This window comes from Manis javanica, chromosome 9, assembly GCF_040802235.1.
Source record: "Manis javanica isolate MJ-LG chromosome 9, MJ_LKY, whole genome shotgun sequence".
Lineage (NCBI taxonomy): Eukaryota > Metazoa > Chordata > Mammalia > Pholidota > Manidae > Manis > Manis javanica.
The window spans coordinates 29,361,438-29,382,726 of NC_133164.1; the positions used below are offsets into that span (position 1 = coordinate 29,361,438).

Below are 21,289 nucleotides of genomic sequence, written 5' to 3' on the forward strand. Positions count from 1 at the left end.
CTACCAGCATTTAGACGGAAGAGGAATAGGAGCACAGGGCAAACGTCCCTCAAACCTCGGACCCCGAAACCCTCCGGAAACGTCATCACGGGGGACTGGGACCCGAGGAGGGGCCGAGGCAGCCGGGGGCAGGAGCCAGGTGGGAGGGACGCGGACGCCAGAGCGGCCCGCCCCCAGAAACACAGCAAGGGGGGCCCTCAGGGAACGAACCCCCGACCCCCGGGGAGCGCACAGATGGAGGCGGGCGGGGGTCCGGGGTCCCGAGCGGCCGACACCGCACTCACCTGGTTGGTGACCTGCAAGCGAACACAGAACACGGTTTAGAGACAGACCGCCCCGGGCCGGCCCGCTTCCCTCCGCCCCACGCGGCCCCAGGCCGAGGTCCGCGGCGCGCTCACCTCGGGGTTGGCCTCCAGCGGCAGCCAGCGCGGGCCCTCCATGGCCGCGGCTCCGGCCCCGCTCCGGCTCTGACCGCCGCCGCCGCCGCTTCCGCCCCCGCGGGCCCGACCCGGGACCGTCTAACCCGCCGGCTGCCGGGGGGGGGGAGCTGAGGGACGAGGAGGAGCCTGACGGCGCTCCAGCCCCCTTCTCGCTCCCTGCAGAGCCGCACGTCAGGTCTTCATGTAAGATACAGTCGTTAAGGAAAGGAATAGGGAAACTCCCGAAGGACAAAGAATCTGAATCCACAGCCCGCGCCCCTCACGCTTGGGCTCTTCCTCCCCGAGCCGAGCGCTTGTGTCACGCCTGCGCCACGCGCGGGTCTGGGACCGCACGCTCGCCGGCGCCCTGCAGTGCCTGCAGCGTCCGCCGGAGGCGCTAGGGGGCGCGCCGCTGACTCCTATGCTGAGAGGGAGGTCGGGTCGCTGCCCTCATTCAGCAGCGGACTGGCTGGAGAACGCCTGTGAGTGGTGCCCCAGAAACTTCCCTGTAAGGCGCAGAAGTGGTATGTCGGCCTTGTCTGCTATTGCACAGCGTGTGGGGTGGGAGTGGAAGAGCGTATCTATGTATCTTAGTTCCATTTGGCAAGGAATGTCAAGTACCTATTACGAATAAGATACTGCACTAAGTGTTGTATACACAAAACCGAGCTCGTTATATAGTAAAAGCAGCGGACAAAAGAAGGAAGAATCACAATGAAGTGAGATAAGGTATGTGACAATGGTAGCATGAGGTGTGGTGGAACTACAGAGAAGTGCAGCCAAAGGGGGAAGGGAGTGTGCAGAAAGCTTCCTGGAGAAGGTGGACAGCTGGAGTGAACCTCAAAAAGATGGTAGACGTCAGCCAGGCAGAGAGGGTGCTCTGAAGAAGGAAAATTGTGCAGTGTGGCTGCAGAGACTGCAAGATTGAAAGGCAGTGGTTAGAGGTGATGCTAGAGAGAAGCAGGGACAAGCTGGTCAAGATATCTGGGCTTCATCCACACATCATCCTTGTCCACCCTGCCTTACTTGGATCTGCCAAGACAAAGGACCAAACAGCACGGCAGCTCGAATGCCAGCATGGACTTACTGTAGAGTGCTCTCTTGCTCGGCGACCCACTCAAACTGTCAGCCATCCATGTCACCCAGTACATGTGTTGTAACCTTACTCCCAAATGTGGCGGATGTTGCCTACAAAAGCTAACGGGGCCCAGTAAGTGCCCTGCCTCTTCCCTGTGGATAGGAATTGCAAGGTAGCTTAACCTTCACTTCAGCAAGGTGTCCCAGTATGATCAGACCTTTGGGTCCATAAAAGCTTTATTAATGTAGTAGGTCTCTAATGTTTGTAGGATTTAACTTTTACTCTATGGCATGGATGTACCTATGTTATCAAGGGCAGAACTTATTCAAACTGGAATGTGCATACAAATACCTGGGGACTCTGAAATGCAGATTTCAGTTTAATAGGTCTGAGATGGGGCCTAAGATTCTGTATTATTGGCCCCAATATTTTAACTCTTGCTTTATCCATATCTTTTGCCATATAACATTGCAGTTCTTTCCACTCAGAGGCAAAGGAGTGTCGATCCTCATTATTCATGGATTCTGTGTTTTAGATTTACCTTCTTGCTAACATTAATTTGAAACCCACAAATCAATATTCATATTACTGTCAAAGTCATTTGCAGACATGCATGGAGTCGCAAAAAACTCTTTTTTTTTCCAAGTTGAGACAGTTCCAAGATGAGACAGAACAGGCAATAAATACTCTTCTTCTGTGTTTCGGGTTTCATGCTGGACACAAGTTTCCTTTCTGTAGTTTGTTTAGTGCCCCAGTTCTTGCATTTTTATTGGTGCTTTCATTGTATCTATGGCCCGAAGCACAGTGCTGATGTGCTGACCAGCAGTTCTCAAGACCAAAAAGCTGTGATGTGTGTTACAGAGAAAATACATGTTAGATAGGTTCCTTCAGGTGCAGATTATCGTATTGTTGGCAGTGAGTTCAGTGTTAATGAACCAACAATGTATATTAAGTGAGGTGTTTTCAAACAGAAACACACATACAACAAGGTTATGTATTGATCTGTTGGTAAAAACATGACCAGAGACTTGCAAGAACTTAACCTGTATTTCCCCTGGGAGCAGTGGTTCAGTATTTATTAACTCAGTGTTCATGGCAGTGTTACAAACCATAACTGATAAGGATGAACTGTATATTTCCCCACTCCTTGACACTGAGTTCAGCCATGTAACTTGTTTTGGTTGATAAAAAAGGGCAGGAATAATGGTGTGGCAGATCCAAGTCTGGGCCTTCATGAGTCTGTGTTTCTGCTTCGTCTCTAGTGCTTCTGTCATTACCTTGAAAAGTATGTGCTTGGACTAGCATGCTGGTCTCAGGAACAGAGGAAGAGACATACAGAGCACAGCAGACAAAGATCTCAGCTGAGCCCCGCCGAGAACGGCCAAGCCACCGTTAACCCCTCAGACATGTAAGCAAAATAAATGTTAGCCTGTAGTATGACACTGGGAATTTGTGTGTGTGTCAGTGAGGGTGTGTGTGTTGTGTGTGGGGGTGGGGTGGTATATAGCAACAGCTAATTGCTATACCTGCCAAAAATTTGCACAAATTAAAAGTAGTAGCAGCTAATTGATATGCTTGCCCAAAATTCTGATAAAATAAAAACATATAGTTTTACCTCCAAACATTTTTCAAATGTCATATGTTAATACAAGTTTAATTTGTTAAGGAACAGTTTAATTATGTTAACCAAATGAGATGTTATTATAGCAATGAAACAATAATATATATTCACACTTGATTCAGGCTTTACACTTAGAAGAAACTTTGACATTTCTCACATACTTGTGTGATCTTTACCACAGTCTGTAAAGTAGTCAGGTGAGAGAGAGATGTTGCCATATTACAAATCAGGTGACTGCACCTTAGGGAGTTTAAGTTGTTTCCCAAGACTGCACAAGTGGCAGAATGGGATTTCAACTTAGATGTCTTGCAGCCATACTTGGATTTCTTTTCAAAGCAGGAAAGAGGCAATAAGCAGTAATGATGCTGATAAACCAGGGAAGGGTACTCAGAAAACAAGCTGAGATTGGAGGAGGCTAAAAAAGAGTAGATAAGCTATAAAATACTCTGGGAACAAATCTGCTTTACTATGAATCAAACAGTTTACACATTTCTTATATACATGGACAAGACAGTGACTTTAAAATACATGTGTCCTTAAGTGAGTAGACATTTCGAGAATTGGTAGCCTCTAATGTAGTCTGTTATATAGTCTATAAACTTTCCAAGTGCAATTTTAACAAAGTGCAAAAGTATTGTTGCAACAGCGGGTGCCAGAATTCCTCTCAGGAATGAGCTGTCAGGAAAAATTTCATGCCATTGATGAACCACTTCTGTGGGAGACTGAGACCCAAGGACATCAGAGTCAGACCCAAGGACATGAGAGAAGAAGGTGAGAAGGGTTGGAGAAGGAGGGAATGAAAGTGGATGGAAGAGCAAGAATGAGGGGATAAACAAAGGCAGCAGAGTGAGGAGCAGGAGAGAGGAATCTACAGGAGAGAGCAATCCTAGAACTTAGTGAATTTCAAGATACCTCATTTTATTTTCATTGATCACCACTGAGTCTGACCATTTTCAAGTCATCATTGGCTGTTACTTCACAGTCTTTTCATCCTCAATGCATCCTTGGATTCTTTCTCAAAACTCCTATATCATCGATCACAAGGTGCCTTTCAACCTTGTTCACTATGTGGTAGAGATAAAAACATATATATATGTAACTCATGTGCTTTAATTAACTTTAACATTGACAGGTTAATTTTTATGGTTGTCAAAGAATATCAGGCTTTGTTGCCATTTTCTCCCTGACTAAATTCATAGTTTCACTTTTTCAGCAACTGATTAAAATTCATCAGCTTCCATGCAAAAAACAGCAGTAAGTTTTTGACAAATTGATGTTTAATGTCTTAACAGAAGTACTTGTGTCTTAAAACCTGCTCTCTCGTTCTTGCATTTTTCTTTCTTTTATTCTAAGGGATTTGGCGATTTCTCCAATCATAAACCGAAATAAGCAACCCTTTTGCTTTACCTACTCAAGGCTATCCACCTTTTTTAGGGACTGAATTATTTGGTTGCTTTGTAAGAAAACACAAAATTTTGGTCATTCCTGCAATAATCTGTATTTGCTTTATTGATATAAATTTACAACTCGATGTTTTCTTGCCATGTGTATTTCCATATCCAGTAACTTTTTGTTATGCTAAATCACAGCATAATCTTTTAAGAGACCTTTTAAATGGCAGTTAAACAATAATAAATACACAGCCAACAATACCCATAAGTCAGGAGAGGTGTTGAACAGCTATGACCAAGTTCATGCATGTACCTGTAAAAACAACTGAGTCACAACTGTGGCCTAGCTACCTGTCACTGTAAGAATCAATCCGATGCAATGTGCAATAGAATTTCTGAGATGTTAAAAGTGAAAAACTACAATCTAAACAGTTAATGAAACGTGGTATTTTTAAAACACTCGACTTAATCAAATTAGGTTGTCATCACAGTTGTAACCAGCCCAGGGAACTTGCTAGGCTCATACCCCATTCAGCTTTCCCTAGGGCTGTGGTGATCAATTTCTCTACACACCTGTAACTCCTTCATGGGGCACCACTGTGATTACTCACTAACTTATATTATTTGTCTTAATAGGAAAATATCCAGCTGTCTTGCTGCTATATGTATACGCACCTATCATCTGCCGTGGGCCTGCCTGCACTGCACTGCCAAAGCACTATCACAAAACATAGCCTTTTTTCACAATTTAAGAGCATATCCAAACCTAACATAATTTGGCCTCATCTGTCCACTGGATGGCATAATAATTCCACCCACTTGATCAGAAATTGTGACTACCCTAATCTACCTGTGTTTCTACAGGGCAGGCACTTAATACTTAGGTCTCATTTTTTTAAGAGACTCTGTAAATTTCCTTTAAGCCAAAGGTTGAAAACTGTGTCTTGCAGGTTTCCAGGAAATGTGTGAATTGGCCAGGTGAAATGAAAGAAGAATGTAGGGACAGTGAAAAACTAGAACATGTAAAAACCCTATCAAAATTTATTCTTATTCCATTTCTGATATAGTTCGGTTTGTTTTAAATATATAGGTAGGCCACATTTAGCCCAAAGGTCAAGAATCTGTGTACTCTGCTTTAAACTCTCAAACCTGTATGACTATAGGATCAGTGATCATGTTTTATTCCCAGTTCTGCACCTTTATGCTGCCCGTGGATTACACCAAGATCCTCTCTACCCTGGTGACACACACACACACACACACACACACACACACACACACACACAACCATTCATAATCTTGAATAACCTAGAATACAAATGGAACATTCAATTAGCACAGGGCACCTGAGAAGTATTACAGCAGGTACCCTGGGAGTTCTGAATCCCTCTGGAGTTCATTGAAATTAGATTACAGACTGCAAATTAAAACCAGAGCTTGAAGTTTTATCTATTAGCTAGGTGATAATTGCTTAACATTCCTGAGCTTCAGTTTTCTCTCTTTAAAACATAACTAGTATATGATCTAGATAACTCGGCTTCTTTTAAGAATTGAGTATCATGATCATAGTAACAGGAGTTACTATTTATTGAGTACTTACTGTGTTCAGGAATTTTGCTGTGTGCTTTACATATGTGATCTCATTTAACTATTAATAAAAACCTTGTCAGACAAATATTAATAGCCTGATGTTTACAGGTTAGAAGCTGATATTCAGAAAGGTTACCTCTACTGAAGTTACATAACTAAGTGGCAGAAGGCACATTGAGGTCCAGGCATGTGTGACTCTGAAGCTTCCAGCACATCATATTATCCTTCACTGCTTTGGTTTCCTTTTGCTGCTCTAACAAATTTCCATAAAATTCCATTGTAGCTTACAAATTATGTACAGCAATACAAATTATGATCTTATGTCTGGAGGTCAGAAGCCTGAATTGGGTCTTCCTGGGCTAAATCAAAGTGTTGGTAGGGCTGAGATCCTTCTAGAAGATATGTGGGAGAATTCATTTTCTTCTTTTCCAGCTTCTAGAGTCTGCCAGCCTTCCTTGGCTCTTGACCCCCTTACTGGTCTCAAAACCAGCAGTGGAAGGCTGAGTCTTTCTCACTTCATATCACGGACACTTTCTCCTTGACTCTAATTCCCCTGGGCTCACCTCAGTACTCCAGGAACGTCTTATTTTAAGAGCCTCTGATTAACAAACTAAATTCCACCTGCAACTTTAACCCTCCCTTGCCTTGTGACATAACATATTATTCAGATACTGGGGATTTGAAAGTTGGTATCTGTTAAAGTAATCAAACAACGAGGCTGTTAAACTGAGGGGACTCTAGGTAATGCTGTGGCAACCTAGGTAAGCAAGCCAAATCTCGGCCTGGAAATGCCTCAAGGCTGTGAAATCAAAACACCGAGGACAACCGGTCACAAACCGCTAACTAGACTTTAAGCTATAGCCAATTAATAGTACGTTTGCTTTGCTCCCACCTCTTCTCTTTAAAATCTCTCCTTGAGCTCCTGTCAGTAGAGGGCTTCTCGCCATTTCTGGTTTGTCACTGCCCTGCTGGAATCAATTTTTGCTCAAGTAAGCTCTTAAAAAGTTCAAGATGTCTTTAACACATCTTTGGGGGACCATTCCTCTGCCTATCACATCCACCGGTTGTACAGTGTAGTATAATATTAGTAAATGTATTTAGTGGGTATCTTTTGTTTTTGCTTCCCCAGCATCTTTTCATTCAAGTTTTGTTGCAGCATCCTCACCTCTGTATCCTACAGGGTACATATTCTCATCCCTTTTGTTGCCAGTGACTCTGCCCATTACACATCTGTTTCTTGTGGCTACAGTAGGGAGTATGGGGATAAAACAGTAACGCGTCATTCTAGATCCAGCATTGGTCCAGGGAGTAGGCCTGTGACCCAAGCAGGCAACTCAGAGTTCTTCTCTGAGGACTGAGATGGGAGGGCAGCTTCCTTTTTCCCCTTGGATCATGAGCCATAGGCTGTGACTCCAGAGATGCTCGTGGTCATGTGTCTATAGGTACACACCCCTCCCCTACAACATATGGAAAGATCTAAGAGAATGAAGCCAACAGACAAACAGAAGGCCACACCACCACTGAGAAACAGAGATTAGACCTTTTAGCTATCAAATCTCACAATTCTGTGAGATTCCTGCAGTTGGCTCCACCTTTATGTTTCAGAGGCCACCCCCGTGAGACAATAATTTCTGCTATTTGGCTCTCTCTAGTTTGGGCTGGATTTATACCACTTCGCACAAAAAGAGCTCTAAAATAAAAGCTTAGATTGAAGTATTACTTGTCTCATGTGTGTCATTTGTTTTCTTCGTTACACTGTCATTCTTGTGAGATCAGAGTCCATGCCATAATTCTGTGGATATCCTCCTACACATCTGACAGTACTAGGTTTTTTCTAAGTGGTCCAAAAGTATTTTCTTATTTATCTGTCCTACTTACATGTAATCAGATAAAAATAAATATAAGTAAAGCAGCAGTTATGTTTGTTCAATTTTTAATTTTGACATTTTCTTGACTCTCTTCATAAAATCTGTATTCTCAAGTCGAAGCTTGTGGAAGTTCTGATAGTTTGTCAGATGGAGGTCTTAAAAATAAATAGTTGATGCTATGTGTTACTGGAGCGGCAAAGTACAAGAACAAAAGTGACGATCGGCAGAGATTGGCTTAAACACTACTGACATCTTATTCTTTCCAAATTGGATCAGTGGATTTTTGGAAAGTGGCACTTATATCTAATAAAACATTTTTTAGAAGTTTTAAAATGAATGTATGAAAAAAACAGAGAAATACAGAAATTAACATATATATGTAGTATACATATATAACAGACACATACATATTTGGCAGTGTTTTTGTGTAGTTAAGATTTATATGTGTGTTTGCCTCTGCACACATGCTTTGTGTGTGTGTGTGTTTGTATGCAGCTCTCTATGGAACACAATCTGAGGGTAGTCAAGAGCTGCAGAGAATTATTCCCTGACAAATGGAACAGATGCACTGACCAGTGGGAGTGCATACAGTGTCCTATCTTTTCATCAGGAAAGAAATCCCTTGATTCATTCAGGGATTATTTTCCCAAGCTAATCAGTACTTTTGATCCGGCCCAGTAACCTCGAGTCAATGCTATTTTTTGACATAGATTCTGAGTGCTGCCTGCCAGGCACAATTCTAAGGTCTTTCTGTGCATTAACGTATGTAATTTTCCAGCAATTGTATGTCTGTGTTTGCGGTAGGCTGGATTTTAAAAAGTATCCTCCCGCCAGGATTCTCCTCCCTGGTTATTCAATCACGCACTAATCTAGGTACTGCTCTGAGGGATTTTGCAATGTAATTAGGTATGGACCTTAAAATGGGGAAGTTATCCTGGATTATCTGGGTGTGCCTAATTTAATCTTTTGAGACCCTAAAAACAGGTAACTTTCTCAAGCTGGAGTCAGAGGAATGTGGTGGAAGAAGATGACATAGAAGAGCTAATGCAGAGGGGGAGGATGATCCAAAGTGTAAGGAGAACTTGACCTGCCATTAATGTCTTTGAAGACAGAGGAAGGAGACCATAAGCCAAAGAATGTGGATATAGAAGCTGAGAACCCCCTTCAAAAGCCAGCAAGCAAATAGGAACTTCATAGACCTTAGTTCTACTAACAACCTGAAAGTACATTGCCCCCAGAGCCTCTCTTGAGGTACCAAAGCAGTACTGTGGGCACTTTACTAGTGCAGTTCTAGATTAGAGGAAACTAAGGAGACACATAACTAAATTCAAAGGGTAGTTCTTGATTAAATTGTGGTGGTGGGTAGGGTAGGGAACTGTTTTAAAGTATATTGTTGAGATAACTGGGGAAATTTGAATTTGGCTCTTGTTAGATCGCAGCATTTTATAAATGCTAGATTTCCTGAGGGTGATATTAGCGTTCTGATTATTTAGGAAATGCCCTTGTTCTTAGGCCATAATATGTCCAAGTAAGAGATGAGGTGTCATCATTACCTTGCTGTAGCTAAAAGTACTACGCAGGCAAATGTGTGAAACGTAAAGTTGGTGATTCTAGATGAGGTGTATATGGTTGTTTGTTCAACTACTTTTGCATCTTCTAGATAAAAAAATTCAAGTTTTTCAAAATAAAAAGTTGGCGTAAAAAAAAAAATCGCTTTGGATACTCAGTACATTGGACTTGAGAAGAGTAGGAGGGAAGTGGGAGGACCAGGTGGGAAGGTATGGCTGTAGTAAGGTTGCGGATTGGAGTAAAACAGTGGCACCCACGGTACACAAAAGCATCCCTAACCCATCTCCAGCTAGGCCAGGGAGGTAAATCCGAATGACGAAAGCTAATCATATAACATAGTTTCCACTAGCATCTCCCTCGCGGGACAAACTTCATGGAGAAAAGGGAGTGGTCACCCAGCGGTTCTCGGATTTGTTTAGGATTAATTACTCGCGCAGGCGCAAGGGTGCGCTCGTTCGCCGGGTGCTGAGAACCCCAGAAAGGAAGAGTCCACGTCGACAGCGTAAGCAGGGGGAGGCGGCGTCCTGAAGTTAATCAATCTTTCCCTTCACGAGGTATATCCCAAGTCTCCGGACTTTTTCCACCGAGAAACTTTTGTTGTCGAGTGATTCCTGAAAACTGATGTTTAACTGAGACTAAGGATGAGTTACACAGATATGTTGGTTTCCAGGTCCCCCACGTCGGCTGCGTGCGCCGGACTACGAGGGACGGGAAGAGGAAGCGGAAGTGTTGGCGACCCGCGTAGCGTCCCCCTGCGTCCGTGGTACAAGCCCCAGACGGTACCCATGGAGGAATCTAGAGAGCCGGTGCTGGATGCTAAGTCCCGGGTAAGTCCTGGCCTGAAAGGAGACGGGGCATCGGGGCACTGGAGCTGGAGAGATTCTCACTTAAACGGTGTTTTCTGCTTCCGTTTTAGGTCACGAACCAGGTGAGTGGGTGGCCGCCCCGCCTTCTGCCCGCTTCCGCGGGGAGATGGGGTGCGCGCTAGCGCCTGGCAGTCCCCGGGGTCGGAGCCACCGTGAGACTTCCCCCGCTGACCCCCAGCCCAAGGCCTGTGCCCGCGAGTCTGTGATTTTCATCCCGCGACATTGCCTTGCTGCTTATACTTGCAGGGTAGAAATGGTAGCCGCTGCCATTGTAATTTAACCTTGCCCACCCACCCCAGGTCCGAGACTACACAGCAAGTACTGTTCTTGAGTAGGAGCGTTTATAAAAAGCTAGGTACACAGTATTTTAGAACATGATATGTAAAGAGAAAAATTTATTAAAATTTACAAAGATAGCACCACACTTTGTCTTTAAAAGTTACTGAAAATGCAGAGTGTACCTCTAACTAACCCTTCCTTATCTATTTTTAAATCTTTATTTTATTTTTTGGTGCCATTAATATATACAATTGCATGCGCAACATTGTGGCTACTAGATTCCTCCCATTATCAAGTCCCCCCGACATACCCCATTACAGTCACTGTTCATCAGCGTAGTAAAATGCTATAGAGTCACTACTTGTCTTCTCTGTGCTGTACTGCCTTCTCCGTGTCCCCCTACATTGTGTGCTAATCATAATGCTACTTTTACCCCTTATCCCTCCCTTCCCACCCATCCTCCCCAGTCCCTTTCCCTTTGGGAACTTGTAGTCCATTCTTGGGTTCTGTGAGTCTGCTGCTGTTTTGTTCCTTCATTTTTTTTTTTTTGCCTTATCTATTTTTATGCTAGGAATAATTTGAAATTTTAAGGCCTGTTTCTTTGTTCCAAGTGTTCCTGTCCTGTTTCAGCTAATAAACTATTTTTAGACAACTAATTTGTAACACATTTCCCAGGAGAAAAGTACTAAAACCAGAATTTTTTAGGTCTGGAGTTATCAGATCTGTACAAAATGTAAGAATGGGCTGAGATAAGAAATAATGAGACTTCAGGGGCTGGGAGATGTCCACTGACTTGCTGTCTCTCTCTCATCTATCTCCAACTGATGTGGCTGTTGCTTTTGTGGATTCCTTGGGGGTGAAGGGACTCCAGTGATAGTAATCAATCCCCTTATCTGGTTTTGCTCAGTTATTGAGTCAGTGTACTTTGGTTCTCATTAATCTCTCATAATCCATTTTATTCATTTACACTAAATCATATGTTTATATGAGTAAGGTACCCTGAAACTGAATTGTACTAGATTATAGGGTCTTAAAAATTGAACCTCTTTGTTTTTTGGAGAGAGAAAATGGCCTTAGAACAACATGAACTTATTATTTTAGTGTTCTAGAGGTCAGAAGTCCAAAGTCAGTCTTATGGAACTAAAGGTGATCACAGGGCTGTGTTCCTTCTGAAGGCTCTAGGGGAGATTTTGTGTTCTTGTCTTTTCCAGCTTGCATTCCTTGGCTCATGGCCTCTACCTCCAGTTTCAAAGCACAGTCTTCCAACATCTAGTTCAATCATCATGCCATTTTTTTCCTGCTGATACCACTGTATTGCCTTCTCTGACTCTGATGCTCCTGCCTCCCTCTTATAAGGACCTTTGTGATTATATTGGGCTCTCCTCGGTAATCCAGGAAAATCTCCCCACCTCATTATCCTTAATGTAGTAATATCATTAAAGTCTGTTTTGGCATGTAATACAACATGTTCACAGGTCTCAGGGATTGGAATATGGACATCTTTACGGACGGTTTTCAGTCTACTACATGTCCCTTTTGGGCAGTCACTCACAAATTATATGATTGTTTACAAAGAAAAGGCCAAGATAATTTATAAATAGATTATTTGAATTAGCTTGAGAGTTTAGCAAGGTAATTGTTTTCCTATATTCAAAGTTGAAAAGTATTTTTAAAAGATTTAAAACATAAATTATAAAGTACCTTTCAATAAATCTAACAAAACATGTTAAAACCTGTAGGAAGAAAATTATAAAAAGTAGGAGGCTTCCAGTTTCCAGGCTGTCATGTAAGAAGCTTGCAAGTCATCACTTTGTCCTAAAGACAAGTCAAAAGCTGAACAGACTGTAAAATCATCAACTCTTGGATCTGGCAGAGAAGTGAGGTTGCAGGACAAAAACTGCTGTCCCCCAAATTGGAGTGACAGGTGAATACAGAGAATCACAACTTAGCAGAACAGAAACCAAGGAAACTAGTGCTGGGATAGGAAAATTTAATTGAATTTCCATATGCTCAGTGTAGATGAGTCAGAGTTAAAATCACAGGGACTCAGTTATGGGTCAGGGGCTCCCATTTTTGTGAGTTTTATTTTCAGCAACTCCTAAAGTGAATATTTTCATTCACAGCTCATGATGCGTTTTTTTAAATATACTGCTAAACAAAATGGTTGTGTGTATTCAAGAGTATTAAAATAATTATGTGTATTCAAAAGTATTATAAAGGGGAAAAATGCATCACTCAATTTTAAGACATTTATGTTTGTAGTACATGCTTATTAAATGTACCAGATAAAGCTAATTCACTAATACATGAATTAGGTTAATTGGGACCACACCTCCAGTGGAAGTTCACAGCCCGCCAGACTACCTGTCTGCATCCTGTCTTCTCCACCTTTAAAAATATACCCACATGATTCATCTCCCCTTGCTGTCACCTGACTCTAAGCCAGCATCCTCTTGCCTAGACTACTGCAGTAGTCTCTCAGTTGGGTCTCTTGCTTGCTTTCTTAAACTTAATGCCTTGTCCTGCAATCTAGAGGAGCTTTTTGCCATCTAAGTTAGACCAGGTCCTTTCTTTGCTCAGTCTTTTCAGGGATTCCTGTCACACTAGCAAAAAGTCTTAAATATTTACCATGGTCTACAGGGCCCTTCAAAACCTGATTTCTCATCTCTTACCCTCTTCCCTTACCTCATTCCACTCCAGCTACCTGGATCTCTGTCCCCTGTGCATACCAGGCTCTGTCCAGAATGTCCTTTTCTCCAGATAACCATGGGGCTTTTCCCTTCACTTTATTCAGAACTCTTTCTACTCAAAAGCCACCTCCTCAAAGACGTCTCCCCCATACTCTTATCTAAACAGGCTTCCTGGTCACTCTATAACCTTATCCTGCCTTTGTTGTTGTTGCTTTTTGATTTGGTGGGTTTCCCCCGCACTTTTTATAACAACTTCATTACATATTTATTTGTTTATTTTATGCCTTCCCCACTAGAATGTAAGGTGCTGAGGTCAGGAACTTTGTGTCTTTCTTTTTTATATCTCTGATGCGTAGAACTTAGTATTTTTTTACTAAACGCTTCATTAAATACTGGGGCATAGAGACATAGTAACTTGTTCAAAGCCATGTTAGAAGGTAGCAGAGCTGAGATTCAAAATCAGGTTATATTTGACTTCAGAATCTGAGTTTGTTAAATTTAGCAAGTTTTATATTACCCAGCACCAGAGGTCTGAGATTATTCATTACTTCACATTCTGATACTTAATAATTGTTGTTTTGAAGTAATTTATGATTCACTCTTACATGTCTAATTATAACTCTTCATCACAGATGGTCGATTGTCTCTATTACCACATTTTATTGGTTCCTTCTTGCCAGTTCGATGGTATAATCAAAAGAAAGATGTTTTATTGGTTCACAGTATCTAATGTCATTTTCCCTCTTATATATGAAAAATAGTGACTTAAGTTTTTGTACAGCTTATGTAGTGATTTATAAATGTATGGCCATTTTTGTTGTTGTGTGTTGGGTGCTACAAATCATGTAAAGATGTATGAGTTGCCCTCAAGGAGTTTACAGTTTAGTGGATGTGTGGAAGGGAGGGAGATAAATCCGCAAATGACTATTAGGGCAGACTGTGCTAAATGCTGGAGTATACTAGTCACATGAGCATTCACAGAAAGGTTGAGTAAACCAGGAAGGACTTCACAGAGCAGGTGGAATTTGAGAGGAGTGTGGAATTTTTATTTATTTTATTTTTTTTTAATTTTGGTATCATTAATCTACAATTACAGAAAGAACACTATGTTTACTAGGTTCCCCCCTTCACCAAGTCCTCCCCACATAACCCTTCATAGTCACTGTCCATCTGCGTAGTAAGATGCTGTAAAATCATTACTTGTCTTCTCTGTGTTGCACAGCCCTCCCCATGCCCCCACACACACTATACATGCTAATCGTAATGCCCTCTTTCTTTTTCCCCGCCCTTATCCATCCCTTCCCACCCATCGTCTCCAGTCCCTTTCCCTTTGGTAACTATTAGTCCATTCCTGGGTTCTGTGATTCTGCTGCTGTTTTGTTCCTTCAGTTTTCCTTTGTTCTTATACTCCACAAATGAGTGAAATCATTTGGTACTTGTCCTTCTCCGCTTGGCTTATTTCACTGAGCATAATACCCTCTAGCTCCATCCATGTTGTTGCAAATGGTAGGATTTATTTTCTTCTTATGGCTGAATAATATTCCATTGTGTATATGTACCATATCGTCTTTTTCCATTCATCTACTGGTGGACACTGAGGTTGCTTCCAATTCTTGGCTATTGTAAATAGTGTTGTGATAAGCATAGGGTTGCATATGTCTTTTTCAAACTGAGCTGCTGCATTCTTAGGGTAAATTCCTAGGAGTGAAATTCCTGGGTCAAATGGTATTTCTATTTTGAGCTTTTTGAGGAACCTCCATACTGCTTTCCACAATGGTTGAACTAGTTTACATTCCCACCAGCAGTGTAGGAGGGTTCCCCTTTCTCCACAACGTCACCAACATTTGTTGTTGTTTGTCTTTTCGATGATGGCGATCCTTACTGGTGTGAGGTGATATCTCATTGTGGTTTTAATTTGCATTACTCTGATGATTAATGATGTGGAGCATCTTTTCATGTGCCTGTTGGCCATCTGGATTTCTTCTTTAGAGAACTGTATTCAGCTCCTCTGCCCATTTTTTAATTGGATTATTTGCTTTTTGTTTGTTGAGGCGTGTGAGCTCTTCATATATTTTGGATGTCAATCCTTTATCACATCAGTCATTTATGAATATGTTCTCCCATACTGTAGGATACCTTTTTGTTCTATTGATGGAGTCCTTTGCTGTACAGAAGCTTTTTAGCTTGATATAGTCCTACTTGTTCATTTTTGCCTTTGTTTCCCTTGCCCAGGGAGATATGTTCATGAAGAAGTCACTCATGTTTATGTCCAGGAGATTTTTGCCTATGTTTTTTTCTAAGAGTTTTATGGTTTTATGACTTACATTCAGGTCTTTGATCCATTTGGAGTTTACTTTTGTGTATGGGGTTAGACAGTGATCCAGTTTCATTCTTACACGTAGCTGTCCAGTTTTGCCAGCACCATCTGTTGAAGAGACTGTCATTTCTCCATTGTATGTCCATGGCTCCTTTATCAAATATTAATTGACCATATATGTTTGGGTTAATGTCTGGAGTCTCTATTCTGTTCCACAGGTCTGTGGCTCTGTTCTTGTGCCGGTACCAAATTGTCTTGATTACTATGGCTTTGTAGTAGAGCTTGAAGTTGGGGAGCGAGATCTCCCCCACTTTATTCTTCCTTCTCAGGATTGCGTTGGCTATTCGGGGTCTTTGACGGTTCCATATGAATTTTTCAACTATTTGTTCCAGTTCATTGAAGAATGCTGTTGGTAATTTGATAGGGATTGCATCGAATCTATATTGTTTTGGGCAGGATGCCCATTTTGACGATAATTCATTCTTCCTAGCCAGGAGCATGGGATGAGTTTCCATTTGTTAGTGACCTCTTTAATTTCTCTTAAGAGTGACTTGTAGTTTTCAGGGTATAGGTCTTTCACTTCCTTGGTTAGGTTTATTCCTAGGTATTTTATTCTTTTTGATACAATTGTGAATGGAGTTGTTTTACTGATTTCTCTTTCTATTAGTTCATTGTTAGTGTATAGGAAAGCTACAGATTTCTGTGTGTTAATTTTGTATCCTGCAACTTTGCTGAATTCCGATATTAGTTCTAGTAGTTTTGCAGTGGAGTCTTTAGGGTTTTTTATGTACAATATCATGTCATCTGCAAATAGTGACAGTTTGACTTCTTCTTTACCAATCTGGATTCCTTTTATTTCTTTGTTTTGTCTGATTGCCATGGCTAGGACCTCCAGTACCACGTTGAATAACAGTGGGGAGAGTGGGCATCCCTGTCTTGTTCCCAATCTCAGAGGAAAAGCTTTCAGCCTCTTGCTGTTCATTATGATGTTAGCTGTGGGTTTATCATATATGGCCTTTATTATGTTTAGGTACTTGCCCTCTATTCCCATTTTGCTGAGAGTTTTTATCATGAATGGATGTTGAATTTTGTCAAATGCTTTTTCAGCATCTATGGAGATGATCTTATGGTTTTTGTCCTTCTTTTTGTTGATGTGGTGGATGATGTTGATGGATTTTCGAATGTTGTACCATCCTTGCATCCGATGAATCCCACTTGGTCATGGTGTATGATCCTCTTGATGTATTTTTGAATACGGTTTGCTAATATTTTGTTGAGTATTTTTGCATCTACGTTCATCAGGGATATTGGTCTGTAGTTTTCTTTTTTGGTGGGGTCTTTGCCTGGTTTTGGTATTAGGGTGATGTTGGCTTCATAGAATGAGTTTGGAAGTATTCCCTCCTCTTCTATTTTTTGGAAAACTTTAAGGAAAATGGGTGTTATGTGTTCTCTGTATGTCTGATAAAATTCCGAGGTAAATCCATCTGGCCCAGGGGTTTTGTTCTTGGGTAGTTTTTTGATTACTGATTCAATTTCGTTGCTCGTAATTGGTCTGTTTAGGTTTTCTGTTTCTTTCTGGGTCTCTTGGAAGGTTGTATTTTTCTAGGAAGTTGTCCATTTCTCCTAGGTTTTCCAGCTTGTTAGCATATAGGTTTTCATAGTATTTTCTAATAATTCTTTGTTTTTCTGTGGGGTACGTCGTGATTTTTCCTTTCTTGTTTCTAATTCTGTTGATGTGTATTGACTCTCTTTTTCTCTTAAGAAGTCTGGCTAGTGGCTTATCTATTTTGTTTATTTTCTCGAAGAACAAGCTCTTGGTTTCATTGATTTTTTCTATTGTTTTATTCTTTTCAATTTTCTTTATTTCTTCTCTGATCTTTATTATGTCCCTCTGTTTGCTGACCTTAGGCCTCATTTGTTCTTCTTTTTCCAATTTCGATAATTGTGACATTAGACTATTCATTTGGGATTGTTCTTCCTTCTTTAAATATGCCTGGATTGCTGTATACTTTCCTCTTAAGACTGCTTTTGCTGCATCCCACAGAAGTTGGGGCTTTGTGTTGTTGTTTTCATTTGTTTCCATGTATTGCTGGATCTCCATTTTAATTTGGTCATTGATCCATTGATTATTTAGGAGCATGTTGTTAAGCCTCCATGTGTTTGTGAGCCTTTTTGCTTTCTTTATACAATTTATTTCTAGTTTTATACCTTTGTGGTCTGAAAAGTTGGCTGGTAGGATTTCAATCTTTTGGAATTTACTGAGGTTCTTTTTGTGGCCTAGTATGTGGTCTATTCTGGAGAATGTTCCATGTGCACTTGAGAAGAATGTGTATCCTGTTGCTTTTGGATGTAGAGTTCTATAGATGTCTATTATGTCCATCTGTTCTAGTGTGTTGTTCAGTGCCTCTGTGTCTTTACTTATTTTCTGTCTGGTGGATCTGTCCTTTGGGGTGAGTGGTGTGTTAGTCTCCCAAAATGAATGCATTGCATTCTATTTCCTCCTTTAGTTCTGTTAGTATTTGTTTCACATATGCTGGTGCTCCTGTATTGGGTGCATATATGTTTATAATGGTTATATCCTCTTGTTGGACTGAGCCCTTTATCATTATGTAATGTCTTTCTTTATCTCTTGTTACTTTCTTTATTTTGAAGTCTATTTTGTCTGATACTAGTATTGCAACACCTGCTTTTTTCTCTCTGTTGTTTGCATGAAATATCTTTCTCCAACCCTTGACTTTTAATCTGTGCATGTCTTTGGGTTTGAGGTGAGTCTCTTGTAAGCAGCATATAGATGGGTCTTGCTTTTTTATCCATTCTGTTACTCTGTGTCTTTTGATTGTTGCATTCAGTCCATTTACATTTAGGGTGATTATTGAAAGATATGTACTTATTGCCATTGCAGGCTTTAGGTTTGTGGTTACCAAAGGTTCAAGGTTAGTTTGTTTACTACCTTACTGTCTGACCTCACTCGCTTATTGAGCTGTTATAAACACAGTCTGATGATTATTTCTTAGCTGTTATAAACACAGTCTGATGATTATTTCTTTCCCTTCTTTTTCCTCCTCCTCCATTCTTCATATGTTGGGTGTTTTGTGCTGTGCTCCTTTTAGGAGTGCTCCCACTTAGAGCAGTCCCTCTAATATACCCTGTAGAGGTGGTTTATGGGAGGCAAATTCCCTCAACTTTTGCTTGTCTGGGAATTCTGTAGTCCCTCCTTCATATTTAAATGATAATCGTGCTGGTTACAGTATCCTTTGTTCAAGGCCTTTCTGTTTCATTGCATTAAATATATCATGCCATTCTCTTCTGGCCTGTAAGGTTTCTGTTGAGAAGTCTGATGATAGCCTTATGGGTTTCCCTTTGTAGGTGACCTTTTTACTCTCTCTGGCTGCCTTTAATACTCTGTCCCTGTCCTTGATCTTTGCCATTTTAATTATTATGTGTCTTGGTGTTGACCTCTTTGGATCCCGTCTCTCGGGAGTTTTGTGTGCCTCCCTAGTCTGAGCAACTATTTCCTCCCCCAGTTTGGGGAGGTTCTCAGCAATTATTTCTTCAAAGATACTTTCTATCCCTTTTTCTCTCTCTTCTTCCTCTGGTACCCCTATAATGTGGATATTGTTCCTTTTGGATTGGTCACACAGTTCTCTTAATATTGTTTCATTCCTGGAGATCCTTTTATCTCTCTCTTCATCAGCTTCTATGCATTCCTGTTCTCTGGTTTCTATTCCATCAATGGCCTCTTGCATCTTTTCCATTCTGCTTATAAATCCTTCCAGAATTTGTTTCATTTCTGTAATCTCCCTCTGCATATCTGTAATCTCTCTCCAGTAGTCTGTAATCTCCCTCCGGACTTTATCCCTTAGCTCCTGCATATTTTTCTGCAGCTCTGTCAGCATGTTTATGATTTTTATTTTGAATTCTTTTTCTGCAGATCCTTTCTCAGGTGTAACTATCTTGTACTGGACCAGATTTTTTTGCCTTTTCATGGTGATAGCAGTAGCTGTAGGCAGGTTGCAGGTGTGTCAGCTGAGAGAAGAAAGTCCTTTCCTGCTTGCTGTATCCCTTGCCCTTCTCTGCTGCCTGTGACGGCTACCTTCACTCCTGGAGCAGCCGCCGGGTTAATATCCTAAGCTGCTGCAGGCGGGGTGTCCGTCAGAGCAGTGCGGAGCCCTGTGGGGAGTGGCAGGCACACCACGTGTGCTCCTCCGTGCTAGCGGCGACCCTTCCGGGCAGCTGTGTGGCAGTAGTGGCCTTTGGGTCTGGCCCGGGCGGCTGTGCGTTGGGCTGGGATTCCGGTCGGCTCCTGGGAGCGCACCTGCTCCCTCTGGCTCCGCTGCCAGTGCGCACGGGGCTTTTCTGCACAGGCTTCTACCGGGCTCTGGCTTCACTGCCGCCGGTGCGCACGAGCCATGCCCAGGCTGTTGCCCCTGCAGGCTAACACAAGCCTCTCCTGTGGCGCACAGATCTTCTCTCAGTTCCTTCCAGCACTTCCGCCCCCAGCATGCGCTCCCACTCTCCTGCTACTGGGCCCGTGTGTCGGGGTCCACGCCAGTTGGAGGAACGACTGGCAGGCTGCCTAGTCCTGTGAGGGGCTTCAGAGCTGCACTGCCTCTGTTTAGGGCACCTAAGTTTCCCCAGTATTCCCAGCTGCTGGGACAACTTCGTCCAGCTATGGGGTCCCTGTCTCTTTAAGACTTGCAGAAAGCACTCATTTTTCTTTTGTCTCAGGGGTGCCGGTTGCGGGGACCTGCCCACAGGTTTTGCTTTTCCTTTTCTCTAATATCCAGCACCCCGTGCACCTTGTGTCTGCGCTCTGGGTGCGGATTTCTAGAGCTGGTTGTTTAGCAGTCCTGGGCTTTCACTCTCTCCCCATTCCGACTCCTTTCTTCCCGCCGGGTTTTGGGGTGGGGGAGCATTCGGGTCCCGCCTGGCCGCAGCTTGTATCTTATCCCCTTCGTGTGATGCTGAGTTCTTGCAGATGTAGATGTATCCTGGCTGGTGTACTGCAGCCACTGGTGTCTCTTTTAGGAATAGGTGTATTTATTGTGTTTTCATAAATATATATGTTTTGGGGAGGAGATTTCCTCTGAAATACTCATGCCGCCATCTTCCCGTGATCCTCGGGAGTATGGAATTTTAACTAGATGTTTGAGAACTGTATTGCAAGAGGAATGAGGAAAAGTGTGAGGGTTGAAAGGTAATTGAAAGAAGGGATTCAATCCAGTTTGAGTATGAGTGGGAAAACTGGGATTACAGCTGTGAGATTATTTAAGTGGTAGGTGAATGATTAGTAACTAATAAATGAGACAGTAGACATTACAGTTTTTGACCTGTGATACAGATTTGGTTATGAACAGCTTGTAGAATCTACAGTCTGAATTGGAGCCAAGAAAGAGTATGCAGGGAACTAATTAGGAGGCTACAGTAAAATTTATGGCAAGATTTTTAAAAAATGATTTGCATGGATTTTTAGTAGTGATACTGGGAAGAAGGGAATATCAGTGGCATTGGCTGAAATAAAATGTTGGATACCTACCAATTCATATATATTTTGAGTAAGGGAGAAAGAAAAATCAGAGTTGACCAGTGTTTCAAACCTGA

The 21,289-nt window shown here is 42.0% G+C and overlaps 2 protein-coding genes and 1 long non-coding RNA gene across 8 annotated transcripts in view; 2 read left to right on the top strand and 1 right to left on the bottom strand.

Annotated features, from left to right (window-relative positions):
* The window catches only part of UCHL3 (ubiquitin C-terminal hydrolase L3), a 125,520-nt gene that overhangs the window by 45,121 nt on the left and 59,110 nt on the right, over positions 1–21,289 (bottom strand). For 3 of the 6 annotated variants that reach the window (XM_037010268.2, XM_037010265.2, XM_037010267.2), the window contains exons 1-2: positions 399–580; positions 285–296 (exon numbers count right to left, since the gene is read on the bottom strand). The exons of 1 other annotated variant lie outside the window; for it this stretch is intronic. In XM_037010268.2, coding sequence (XP_036866163.1) covers positions 285–296; positions 399–440 — 54 coding nt within the window. In that variant the 5' untranslated portion in view covers positions 441–580. Of the gene's footprint in view, positions 1–284; positions 297–398; positions 581–21,289 lie in introns of those variants that run through there. 2 more of the 6 variants (XM_073212504.1, XM_037010266.2) reach the window with 1 other exon arrangement.
* LOC140843365 (uncharacterized) lies at positions 772–2,937 on the top strand. The gene is made up of 2 exons (XR_012121046.1): positions 772–943; positions 2,760–2,937. It is a non-coding gene; the product is annotated as an uncharacterized lncRNA (long non-coding RNA).
* COMMD6 (COMM domain containing 6) overlaps positions 10,207–21,289 on the top strand; it is a 30,571-nt gene continuing 19,488 nt past the window's right edge. The window contains exons 1-2 of the mRNA XM_037010270.2: positions 10,207–10,363; positions 10,453–10,464. Of these exons, the coding sequence (XP_036866165.2) occupies positions 10,322–10,363; positions 10,453–10,464 (54 nt within the window). The 5' untranslated portion in view covers positions 10,207–10,321. The remainder of the gene's footprint in view (positions 10,364–10,452; positions 10,465–21,289) is intronic.